At 36.1% G+C, this 12,998-nt stretch overlaps 2 protein-coding genes across 4 annotated transcripts in view; both read right to left on the bottom strand.

The window, feature by feature from the left end:
* Nucleotides 1-229: 229 nt before the first annotated feature.
* On the bottom strand, nt 230-6,303 carry gpr37a (G protein-coupled receptor 37a). The gene is made up of 2 exons (XM_065292051.2): nt 5,052-6,303; nt 230-1,663 (listed from the first exon to the last, which is right to left on the bottom strand). The coding sequence occupies exons 1-2, from the start codon at nt 5,922-5,924 to the stop codon at nt 842-844; spliced, it is 1,695 nt and encodes a 564-aa protein (XP_065148123.1). The 5' UTR covers nt 5,925-6,303; the 3' UTR covers nt 230-841.
* Nucleotides 6,304-7,355: 1,052 nt separating this feature from the next.
* pot1 (protection of telomeres 1 homolog) overlaps nt 7,356-12,998 on the bottom strand; it is a 39,786-nt gene continuing 34,143 nt past the window's right edge. Inside the window, exons 12-21 of one of the 3 annotated variants that reach the window (XM_065292052.1) lie at nt 12,484-12,575; nt 12,375-12,398; nt 10,719-10,757; nt 10,029-10,185; nt 9,112-9,299; nt 8,871-9,006; nt 8,483-8,565; nt 7,964-8,058; nt 7,715-7,820; nt 7,356-7,605 (exon numbers count right to left, since the gene is read on the bottom strand). In XM_065292052.1, coding sequence (XP_065148124.1) covers nt 7,499-7,605; nt 7,715-7,820; nt 7,964-8,058; nt 8,483-8,565; nt 8,871-9,006; nt 9,112-9,299; nt 10,029-10,185; nt 10,719-10,757; nt 12,375-12,398; nt 12,484-12,575 — 1,027 coding nt within the window. In that variant the 3' untranslated portion in view covers nt 7,356-7,498. Of the gene's footprint in view, nt 7,606-7,714; nt 7,821-7,963; nt 8,059-8,421; nt 8,566-8,870; nt 9,007-9,111; nt 9,300-10,028; nt 10,186-10,718; nt 10,758-12,374; nt 12,399-12,483; nt 12,576-12,998 lie in introns of those variants that run through there. The other 2 variants (XM_065292054.1, XM_065292055.1) reach the window with 2 other exon arrangements.

The raw sequence follows: 12,998 nt of genomic DNA, 5'->3' as shown, positions 1-12,998 counted from the left end.
CTATTTGTGCTAGGAAAACACTGTATTGATGATTTGCAAGCCTGATCACAAACACCTTCGCCAGAATGAACCTGCTATTGGTTATTATAAAGATCTCCAGCACAATCCACAAAGCATCAAAATGAGATTTTTCCATTTACAAAATCTAATCACCTGTTACAGACGATGCTTAAATTTGGATCCAAAATGTCTGGCATTGGGTTGCAAAAGAAATGTCTTAAGCCATTAAGACTTTTAAGGTTTTTTATTATAAAGTGACATATTTTGGCTAAAACAACAGGTGCTTCAGTGCTTTCCAACAGGTGGAGAGCGAACTGTAGAGCATTGTACAAGTTCTGCAAATAGTGAATTTAATACTTACATAGCAAGGGCGCTAGACTCGACTTAACCGATTCACAAGAATCGCCAATGTCCTTAATAAACTACAGCTATGTTCTATATATTACTTCCAAAAGTTTTAAAAACAGCCTAAACATAAATACAAATACATCAACAATCAAATTAAAACTTAACATAATGAAAGGCAAAAAAAATTGTGCAAAAATAACACAAGCTTGTGAGTTAATTCATATCTTTCTATACTTCTATAATTGTTCCACAAACTATACATGATACTCTCGGTTCATTTGTAAACAGTAAAGGGTGTTTAAATCATTAAACCATTCTTTAATAATTGTGTGGCTCAAAGTCCCCATTTTCACATCATTTATGGGCATCTCCTTCGATAAACATAACCTAACATTAAGCAGTTTCTGCTTAAAAAAACATATTTTCTTATTTAGCAAAAAGCCCTTGGTAAAACCTACACTGGCATTAAGTTCCTTACAGGTAGGGTACAACCTCAGCAGTGTGTTCCCGCTGCCGGAAAGCTAGACGCCTCCCTGTGGACGGTGCTGTAGGGTGAGAGTTCAAGTTCGGTGGTGCCATCCTGCTCGTTGTCATCGCTCGTGACATCAGACGACTTCAGCGTGCCACACTCCGGCCAGCAACAACAGCAACAGTCCAGAAAAGCTTTGCCGAAGGGCCGACAAAGCACCAAAAGCAGCACGGGTGTTACAGCGGACTTGCAGAAGAGCATCACCTGACTCACCAGATGCAGGATGTCCAGCGTGTGACGTGGCACGCTCGTAGCCATGTACACCGAAACTATGTTGCTGATGTTCTCGGGAATAACGCAGAAGCCGTACAGGATTGCCAATGCGACCACCGTGCAGTTCATCTGGCTCTCCAGTTGGATCTGCTTGCGGTTGCCACGGACGCTGGTGCGCTCAGCCCTGGATATTTTACGAGCGGTCACCACCGAGCAGATAATGGTGAAGACGGTGGGCAGGCAGAAGTAACAACCGAAGTACCACCAGAGGCGGGCGCTGTTGTAGGTGAGGCCGAGCACGTAAAGAGTGTCCGGGAGGGCTGTGGAGATCCGGACAACGCAGTGCTCGCAAGGTATCACCTCCGGAGGCTCACGTTCCTCTCTTACCAGCTGCCGGATGAGGAGCTCAGGAAGGGCAAGTAGAAGAGCACCGAGCCAGATCACTGTCAGTTTGGCTGTAGTGGAAGTGCAGTTCTCGATCATCTCGTAGTACATCTGGACGTTGCTCGCGGCGCGGAAACGGTCAATGCACAAAGCGCATAGGGTAAATGTAGTCACTCCTAGAGAAGCCACCTGGGTAAAAGAGACAGATGTTTATTACAAATTTAAGTGTATGCATATACCACGCTAAAGCTGCACTCTGTAACTTTTGCCTCTCTATTGCCATCTCTGTTTGAAACATAAAACTACAGGTTACTTTACGTACTTCTATTTACGTATATTGAAAAACAACCGACCTTGCCGGGAAATCCGACCCGAAAGCTCAACTTAAAAAACTATTATCATTGGCTTACCGTTGTGAATCGTAGTATGGAGACAGCTTTGAACACTGATTGTTTATGTACTTGCTAACAAAAAAGTAGACAAATGTACTGTACAGTGTTTACTTTCTGTACCACCACACAGGATAAGCCGATGTTGTTGTGTTGGATGCATTCCGGTCGTTCAGACTAGGGCTGCAAAGCGATTAATCGTGACTAATCACAGAAAAAAAGTTTTTGTTTACATCATATATATATATGTGTGTGTGTGTACTGCATAATAATTATGTATATAAAATACACACACATGCGTGTATATGTTAAAGAAATATTTACATATGTATATACAATTTTATATTTATAAATCATTTATGTTATATATAATTGTAAATACTTAATATTTAAAAAAAATCCTTTAAAATTATACATGCATGTGTGTGTATTTATATATACATAATTATTATACACAGTACACACACATCATTTAAAGTAACAAAAACGTATTCTGCAAACGATTAGTCGCGAGTAATTGTTTTGTAGCCATACTAAGTCAAACAGATTTCAAATGGGTGGAGAAGCAAAATTTACTCACATCACCAAAAAGAAATATTGCATATAAAGTTACCATGCATTTAAAGCAAGTTTCCTGTAAATTGTGACACAAAGTATCTAGAAAAAACATACACTGTAAAAAAATTTCCAGATGCCGAAAAGACCGTAAAATAACGGCCACAATGAATTTACAGAAATAAAATTAAAGGAATGTTCCGTTATATGAAAATACAGTTTTTTTTCTGTAATTTTACATTAACACCGAAAAAAAAACTAGAAAAAAATGTAAAATTCCGGCAGCTGGGGTGCTGAAAAATACCGTAAAATAACAGGCACAATAAATTACAGAAATTTACCGTAATACACAAATTTGTTTTTTTCCTGTAATCTTACATTAGGTGCGGTTTCCCGTACAGGTCTTTTCCTAGTCCTAGACTAAAATAAATGTTTAGGCTGCCTTAAGTTAATAACACCTTATAACATACTGTATATCAGCACACTTATTTTATCTCAAGATTAGGGCTGGGTATTGGCAAGGGCCTCACAATACGATACGATACGATACATATCGCGGTACATGGGTCATGATACAATGCCTCACGATACGGAACAATACGTGGCATGTTGCGATACATTGCAATACTTTTTCTTTTTTTCATATCAAAACTGGAAAAAATAGAGCTGTTTTTAAAAAAACTTTGTTATATTTTTATTTTTATATACACGATATTTTTGCACAGCCCTACTCAAGATTCACACTAGTATTGTTTTTTATAAGGTTTGTTTGTAAAAACTACTTAAATACCCTAATATATAAGGCCTAGTCCTGGATTAATCTAAACCCATGTCCGGGAAACTGCCCCATAGTGAACTATATGCAGTATAGCTGAGGTTTTGGTTTAAAGCCAAACAAGTGCCTCTATTTCTTTACAAAATCATCCTTCCTGACCAGTCGTACACTATTAACTTTCTTGTATTCAAACAGCACTGTTATGATTCGAGAGTAAAGGTTAACGTAACAAAACAGAAATTCTAGTAAATTATGTCATTTGAAAAAAGACCCTTAACGGCTTCCTGTGGAGCAATGAAAATGTAATACCCATAACCTGGTACAAGTTTGCATATAAACAGCATGTTCTCTCCATTTAGAGCCATAGACTTCATTGTTATGTAGAATCATTGTGATGGGGTTAGCAGGTCTTTTTGTATCAAAGGTGTAGATGTTAATGCTCTGTAGTGTGTCAGGAGAATAAAGCCATAACTATGGCAGCAATCGGGACACTTCCTCAGAAACACATGATACAGTTTGAAAGTAGCCCAAGGGCAATGCCACTATCTCTTTGTGTCTCTGTAGAGAAGACACTCCCCCCTTACACTACTGTATGTAAGTGAGACAGACAAAACATAACAAAGATGTCTATCCCGACCTACACGCATAACTTGAATTAAATGAATTCTGGCTGTCTTTATGTCTTTGAAGCAGGAGTTCAAAGAATAGTGGACCATGAAAGCAAACTACAGTATATGGAACAATAAAAATGTGTTGAATAACATTACTGAACAAATATGGACTACATTATGGATTATATGCAGTCTCGATTTTAGGTTTCCTGTATTTTAAATATGCTAATGGTTGCAGTTTTTGACATATGGTTATGTTATGCACTGTAAAAACATTTGGCACTTAAAGGGGACATATCATGAAAATCTGACTTTTTCCATGTTTAAGTGCTATAACTGGGTCCCCAGTGCTTCTATCAATGTGTAAAAGAACAACCCAGTAACTTAGTTTTGGTAAACCATTCTCTGCAAGCATGTGAAAAAATAGGTCATTGAAATTTGGCTCCCCTTGTGATGTCAGAAGGGGATCTTATTTTAATAATACCGCCCCTTAATCTGCACTATCCAACCACGGCACTGCCATTACGTGTGAAAAGAAAGGGAGAAAAATAATACCTACGTTTAAATTTCAATAAACCACTTTTATGGCGATCAGTGTTTGCATTTCATCACCACATTTGCATTTAAAGGGACACACCCAAAAAATGGCACATTTTTGCTCAGACCTACAAAGTGGCAATTTTAACATGCTATAATAAATTATCTATATGGTATTTTAAGCTAAAACTTTACAAAGATACTGGGGGGGCACCAAAGATTTTATTTTATTAAAAAAGTTTTGTTAACTGCCCCTTTAAATTTTTAAGTAGAATCAACTTGGATTTACAAGTCATTTCAACTTAGATGTTTTTTAATCGTGACTACAGCAATCAGTGGCTGTAACCTATGAGATAAAGATGAATTAGCTTAAGCTAATATAACTTTATTCTATAAGTTACAGCAACTCAAGATAAAAGTTTAAATGACTTGTTAATTCAATGCAAAATGCATTTTCTTTCTTTTATTTTATTTCAGCTTTCTTTTAACTTCTTACAGTATGTATCTTTGCTTTATTTACCTCTTTGCTATTTTTTTGTAATTTATTTCTATGTAAAGCATGTGCCTTTTGTGTATGCAATGTGCTAAGTAAACTTGCCTTGTCTTGCCATATTTGTTCTTGTTATTACTCGAAAAAATAATATTACGCATCAAAGTATTGCATTTCATTCAACAATCAATGTTACACTTATATAAAATATGGGATTTACCTCAATGTAAGGAATTACTTTACAGGAGAATTCCCCGAGCAACCAATCCTTAGTGAGCTCGTGGAAAATCACGAGCGGCAGGCAGAAAAACAAAATGACAAAATCCCACAAAGCAAGATTGGCCAGCAAGGAGTTGGAAATGCTCCTCATGTAGTAATTGTGGCACACTATGCACATGATCGCGATATTCCCCAAAATTCCCACGGCGAAGATGATGATGGAAATGCAGATGACGGCATATGCCCCATACGAGTCACCTGTAACGGGGTAAAAAGGATTCTTCACCCCTGGGGTTCTCGGTCGGACACTAAAGGGTGTGAAAGGTTCCTCATATTCTTCCATTGGCGATGCGTCCAATTCAGGAATAGTTGTGGGATTGAGTGGGAATTCTGTGGCCTCGATCTGCGCTAGGGGCTTCGGTAATGTCTCCAAAAACTCAACGGACGATACTTGATTTCTGTCATGTTCATATCTCGTCTCATTCACAGTCTCTCTTTTTTGCCGAAGTTTAAATGCACTTTCGTTGCGTATTTGTCTAAATAATAACAACGTTACGTGACTGTAGTTGTTCACAGTGTGAGTGTTGTCGTGTTTTTGTCTCGACTTTCTTACCTTTCTGACATTTTCGTTTACTAAATTTGTCTCAGACAATGAAAAGTCATCTGTGGGTTGTAGCTGTTGCTTGTCCGTATCGGCATTAATTTGATCGGATGTTGCATGTTGCTGTCGGCTGTTAGTGCTGATCTGACGCGATTTAGATGGCAAATAATCGATGTCTGAATTGATATCAGTCCTGTTATGAATATGTGCAAGAACCACTGATAGTTCACAACAGACCAGCAAATAAAACAAGCATTTTAGTTGCATTTTCATCGTGTTGTTTTTCTGTCAGAATTCCTTCAAATATCCTCATCTGTTAAATCCAATAATTAAGGCAAAATTAAAACAAACATCAAACCTGGTCCTGATCGTTGGCATATTTTACAGATGAATGTCTTTAGATTCCATTTCACAGTAGCAGGAATGTCTTTAACAGGAAAATTGTGACAAATCCCGATGTTCAGTCTAACAAATAAAAAAGTGCAGCAGAACAAAGTTAGGTTAAGCCCTTGGATCGTGGAAAGATTAAAAAGATATCCAATAAAAATAAACAATATGTGAAGGCCAAGGGCATCCAGCAAAGTGAAAATACTTGAGTCTCTCGTCCATGTCCACCCGCGCGCTCTTTATATGAGCATCTGTCAGGACGCGCGCAGGCAGCTCTCAAACAAGTACAACACAGTGAAATGCGCGCCACCTAGCGGATTCAAACACTTGAATATCAAAACTAGCTAACTAAATAAAGGGGGTGACACATTAGATTGTAACTCTTCTGCATATACTTGACTTACTTTCCACCTTTACATTTGTTTAACATTGCTATCATGTTATACGGCAAAAATAAATTTCTCTGGCAAAAATGTTTTAAATATATGCTAAATACATTTTGTAGAAAGTGAAGCTTAATTAAATATATTTTTGAATTTGAAAATATATTTAGTTTTAACCTTTATATATCAACATATATTTCAAAATGTATTTCAGGGGCAACAAATACATTTCTACTTTTACAACCCATATGGGTTTCCTTGGCAAAATATGCGTGTTAAAAATGTTTATATTTTGCAGTTGAAAATATATTTATTTTTAACCTTTTTAAACCTGTTATGTTTACAGGTTATGACATAACAAATTATTTGAATGCGACGTGAATATAAATGCTTTAAAATATATTTATTTTTAAAATATAGTTCAAAATATTAAAAATGACCAAAAAATATATTGGTGAAAGATACATTTTTGTAAACATATTTCAAAATATATTTTCAAAAAACATATTTTGGCCTTTTTTGTATATTTTGAAATATATTTAAAATGGTATTTTAAAATATATTTTTTCCGTATGGAAAACTCCCCGGGATTTTACTCTTTTTCACTGTTATTGTGTATTGTGAAACCCCGACTTCAGATTGTTTGTTAAACCACAAAGTCTACACAAATCTACTCAAGTATTTTAAACCAGATTCACACATTTGTAGATTTATAAAAATTCAAGATTTTACCAAGAGTTTTTCTATCACAATCTATCCATGACTTTTTCCAGAGATTGCACATTAAAGTGCTTATTTTAGTGCTGATTTAAATACAAAAATATACACTTTCAATATAGAAATTTTCAATTTACTTTCTTTCTGGGTCTAGAAAGGAAGTATGGGAATTCATTTAAAATTAAAAAAATAGAAAAGCTGTTTTATAAAAAAAAAATGCTTATAAATGCTTTATTTTTTATGTCTTTAACCACAACAATATATTTACAGTCCTTCAACACAAAATATTTCTGAAATGATAACTATTATATTTTATTTCTTATTAGTGACAACACTATTACTGCAAGATTACAGGTTAACTTAGCCTGGTCTAACTTCTGTATCTGTGATTTGGTAGCAAACTTGATTTCTGCCGTCGTCTTCCACAGTGTAGACGGATATACAAAGATCCAGCCACGGACGGTCTTCTACAAAGACAAATAAAGATATATTTTATTCATAACCAGAATTTAATATGTACCAAATTGATCAAAGGTGGTTTTATGCAAACTTAATATTAGATTTTTCGTTTTTTACCAATTCTGCTTTCTTTTGGTTGAAGCGTGTCCACGATGCTCTGAACCTTGTCTTGCAATTCCTGATTGGCTGAAATGTCCACAGCAGAAATCTGAAAGAACCTCTCCTACAGAACAGGAGCCAAAGATGACCAAAATGTAAAACAGCCCCCTCTACTGGTCAGGTCATATGCAGCGTTGTCTCCTCTTATGGGATTGCTTTAACCAGGGCTCTTTAATAAAAAGACAGTGATATATGATTCAGACTTACAGCGTTCTCCCACAGCAGAGCCTTTAATGTGTCCGTCTGATCCTTTAGTTCAAACTCCATTAACAATCCGTACTGCATCAGCTGAACTCCAAGTGCTGTGTGGTATACAGATGAGATGTGATGCCTAGCCTAAATATATAAACTGATTCCAGAAAGTATTTAAAAAGTTATTAGTCAAAACCAGTCTAAAGCTGAAGTACACCTATGGGAGCAAACATGTGTGAACTTGACTTTATATTGTTCCCTATCAGAGAGTTGGGTGAGTGGCATCCCTGTATTTAGCATAACCTTATAATTCGGTCCCAGTTTAAATGTGCAGTCAGTTCCATATCATGATGTCAGGAGATTCCCAAGCAAATGACATCATGATTTTGAATGGCACCACAAAAATGCACTAATTAAAAAAAATGCTTGCAAAATGTTTTATTGTGATAATATGGAAAAATATGGTGTCTTACCCTAACCAGACAAACGTTAACCCTTTGCTACACCTTCAAAAGCCTATAGGTGATAGAGTACCTTCTGCAACTGCTTTCTCATCCCAGTTATCCACTCCAGTAAACACAGGACTTTCAAAAGTGTTTGATGAGCACTGTTTACACCTGAGACACACACATACATATACATTTAAACATACACTGTACATAGGATCAAAACACAATACTGGTGCAGGCAGGGTGTTGGTGACATCACATGCACAATGAATCTGTATCACAGACAGAAAATATATATTGCAACTGAAAGGCAGGCATGTGATTTTGGACCAGTATTGTGGTTTGACCCATATACGTTAACATATGCACATAATATTAACTATACATAGAAATGATTTTTCTATATGGTTACAAGTATAAAGTGTACCTATGATGCCAGGGGTATTTAAAAATGGCTAGCTCTGTCCTCTTACCCATAATATCTTTTATCTCCGCAGAACAGGAAGGGAGCTGTGAGGTCTATTAGATTCATCCTACCATTGTCCGACCTCACGGGTACAAGGTTTTTGTAATGATGTGACAGCATGCAAACCTCATTCAGGGTCATTCCTGCAGATGAAAATGATGCATTTGTACTTTTGGTAGCAACAGCGTAATGAATAAATTCTTTGGTTGGACTGCTTGCCAAATTCTCCAAACGAGGAAATGACTTACCCTGGACAAAGATTAGCTGGTTTTGAGTGTTTTCCCCCACCATGTCACTGGAGATGTGCATTGAGATGTTTCTGTCGGCTTTAAAAGTCGCAGAGGATGTGGCAGCCCATGGTTCATGACAGGGTTGGTCATCTCTCGCAGATTCCAGGAGGAGATTAGCAATCGTGATATCATCTGGGACCTCTTTCCTGTCATATGCAAAAAAAAATCTTAACCAAACCCTGGTACTAGTTCACTAAAACACACTTATATATCGACAGGATAAGTCGAAAATAAAATGAGGATTTATAACGTTATATCAGACAGTACACCTTGAACTATTATTTGTTAATATTCAATGACAATAAATATTCTTCGTTTTAAATCATATGCAAGTGGCAAATAAGTGTAACATACAATCATTTAATATAAAAGAAATCACAACAAATTGCCAAAGCATGACACAGTCTATCAGATAGATATTAACTTTTGCTACTGCAGTTTTGCTTACACTTTTTATCCAGCAGGTGGCAAACAAGACGCAACAAATTTAAATAAAATTTTTTATAGTCTCCTCAAGCAAAACGTACATTTATGCAATTTGATTCATCTTAGATGAGCACATCTTTGATCAGTACAACCCATGCTGATATATTTTTTAAGATCTGCCCTTAAACCAGCACAGATGTCATGCACTTTAAAGATGCATTTTGCATTTCTGTGCCACTAACAGCACCAAACAGAAATGCAAAAAATAACGAATTCATTTTCAAACAGGTGTCCTTGGCACTTCCTCAAAGCTTCAATTGACCAGATAGTCCCAGACTTACATCATTGGTTGAGCCAGCGTTGCAAAATGTTTGCTGGGATACAAATTTTTTTTACGTTATAAAACACATATAAAAGATTAGATATTGTAACATTGTTAACAGACTCACATTGTTTTACACTTGGAGCAAAAGAGCTTCAAACACTGGTACAGTTTTTCGGGTTGGTACGTCTTCACCTGTGCACGGACGTGACACACCAGCGGAGGTGTGGAGGACTTCACCTGGGCCAGTGTGACGGGCCGCAATTTGTGCTGGCATGTCCGGACTAAAAAAAACATCATTACAAGTGTCTTACCATATAAGTATTTAGTCAGTATTAGGTATTAAGTCAGTCTGCTGCATGTGCTATTTCAGAATGAAACACCTACTTTTTTATATCAAATCAAAAAGAGTGGAAAACAAGCCACGGACACTATTTTCATTGCATGATATTCTATTTCACTTGGAAATACGCCACAACCCGGAAGTCGATTGCGATTTACGGTCCATAGGGACATTAAAGACAAATGTGCCAGATTAAAGGCACAATATGTAAGATGTTTACATTCAAATATTCAAAAACTACTAGCACAGTGTTTCATATTTAGGTTTGTGATACAGAAACATAAGCATAACAAGTATTGCTGACAAACAACAAAGTAATCCAGGTCCTAAATGTATTCACTATAATAAAAAAATCTATTAAATAATTCAAGGCTGCCATGATAAAGTTATTCAATAAGATTGTCTGAAAGTACCACTTTCATTCAATCTGACATTTATATTAAAACAATATGAAAACAGATTTTTTCTTATTACCTGTACAAGAAGTTTCCACATCTGCTTCTCCATCTCCATCTATAAAGAAACAAAGTAGAAAGTAGTTTTAAATAAATCTTTCCCTAAAAAAAATTGTGGAATAAAAGCCTTTAAAGGGGACATTTCACAAGACCTTTTTAAGATGTAAAATAAATATTTTGTGTCTACAAAATATGTATGTGAAGTTTTAGCTCAAAATACCATATAGATTATTTATTATAACATTTTTATAAAATTGACACTTTGTAGGTGTGAGCAAACGTGCCATTTTTACAGTGTCCTTTAAAATGCAAATGAACTCATCTCTGCACTAAGTAGCAGTGACGTGGTTGGATACTGCAGATTAAGGGGCGGTATTATCCCCTTTCTGACATCACAAATTTCAATGACCTATTTTTCATACACGTGCAAAGACTAAGGGCTCTATCTTACACCCGGCGCAATGCAGCGCAATGCGCGACGCAAGTGTCTTTTGCTAGTTTCCACCCTGCGCAATTATAATTTTCACGTTTAGCGCCACGTTGTTTAAATATCAAATGCATTTGCGCCCCCTTTTGCGCCCCCTTTTGCGCCCATGGGCGTTCTGGTCTGAAAACGAGGTGTGTTCAGGCGCATTGTTGGCGCGTTGCTATTTTGAGGCAACTAAAATAGACTACGCCATTGACCAACAAAAACCTGCTCTAAAGTCTAAAGTCAATGGCGCAATAGTGTTTTTTGTTATTTAAAGAGCGCATTAGTAATATGCGCCTAAACGGGACGACAACGCGGGTTTGCTTATCACATACATGAATGGCAGCAGCACAAAAACGCTTTTAAATATGAAAGATTAAAGGATTGAATGTAAAAGATTATAAGTGAGTCTCTTGGACATAAATGAGGACAGATTATGAGACGTTAGAAGGCACAAAGAGCTGCTTCACCTGCAGTCTGGTAAGTAAATAAATGTTTTGCTTTAAACAAATGCATCTATTTTTAAACGTTTTTAAATGCTATCTTACGGATTTATTGTACATGATGACACTGTACCTGTGGATATGGTAAGATGAGAAACATTTTAAATAATGCTTTGTAAAAAATCCCGGCCATATGGCGCTGTTCTAGTGCTGAAACGCTTCGGCTCTCTGCGCGTTTGTAAATCCTTTATCTTTTGTTTGTATTTTTAGAATACAAACCTTTTCTTGCATATTTGCTAATCATTTTATGCGATTACATTGATTATGTAAGATATCAATACATTTAGGACAGCAATTCAAAGCCTGATATTTGTACTTCTATGACTAAGAAAAAGAAAAAGGCTTTTAAAGGTTTTAATAATAAAAAATTCAATAAAAATGAAAACAACACTTTTTTAACATTATTCTTAAACTGGTGGCCTTCTTCCTCCGCTTAGTTCTCGGCGCACAAACCATTTTTCCCGTTGTTAAAATAGCAAAAGTGGCATCGGACACGCCCATTTAGACCGTGCGCCGTGCGCTTTAGACGATGCGCTAAGATCGTTAAAATAGGGCCCTAAGTTACTGGGTTGATCTTTTTTACATTTTCTAGGTTGATAGAAGGACTGCGAACCTAATTATAGCACTTAACATTGGAAAAGTCAGAATTTCATGATATGTCCCCTTTAAGAAAATCTTTAAATGAGTAATGTATAACTTATACCTGGTTCTTCTTCATTTCGCATTACTTAAAGAAAACACATAAGACAAGATAAATCAAATCCAGTTTTGAAAAAAAAATATATATAGAAACCGAAAATGCTGACACCAACCTACAGACTCTGGTGGAGTGTACCATATCTCCAGAAGAGTCTCGTCATTCACTTCATCATCATCCTCAAGATCAACATGATTCTCTAAAAGACTGGATACAGAACAGTGTGGAGAGAGAGAGAGAGAGAGAGAGAGAGAGAGAGAGAGAGAGAGAGAGAGAGAGAGAGAGATTTTCAATGAAAAGGATTTTGACAGTAGTGGCTCTGGCCAAATTCCTACATGTTAAGAAAAAAAAGTGCATTTGTCGATATCTCGAATTTAATATCTTTTTTGTGTTTTCTCAAGAACAAATTAAAACGATCTTTATTTATTTGATCTATTCAGCTATTATAAAATGCCGTTTATGTATAGATTTTATTGTATTGATATGCAGACTTAAAAATATATTTTTAACAGAATCTTTTTATTGGTCTTTTACCATTTTGCATAAGGTGTAAAAACATTCATTGTGTAAGTAGAATACGTTACATTCTAGAAATAAAATGTGCTTTAGCAAAACAAAGTAGAATTGCGA

This window comes from Paramisgurnus dabryanus, chromosome 23 (assembly GCF_030506205.2).
Source record: "Paramisgurnus dabryanus chromosome 23, PD_genome_1.1, whole genome shotgun sequence".
NCBI lineage: Eukaryota > Metazoa > Chordata > Actinopteri > Cypriniformes > Cobitidae > Paramisgurnus > Paramisgurnus dabryanus.
This window is presented reverse-complemented; position numbering and strand designations above follow the sequence as displayed.

Coding starts and splice junctions, on each gene's coding strand:
- gpr37a (XM_065292051.2), bottom strand. CDS start 5,924: ATGAAAATGCAACTAAAATGCTTGTTTTATTTGCTGGTCTGTTGTGAA. Junction 1,664..5,051: donor AAGTAATTCCTTACATTGAG/GTAAATCCCATA, acceptor TCTTTTACCCAG/GTGGCTTCTCTAGGAGTGAC.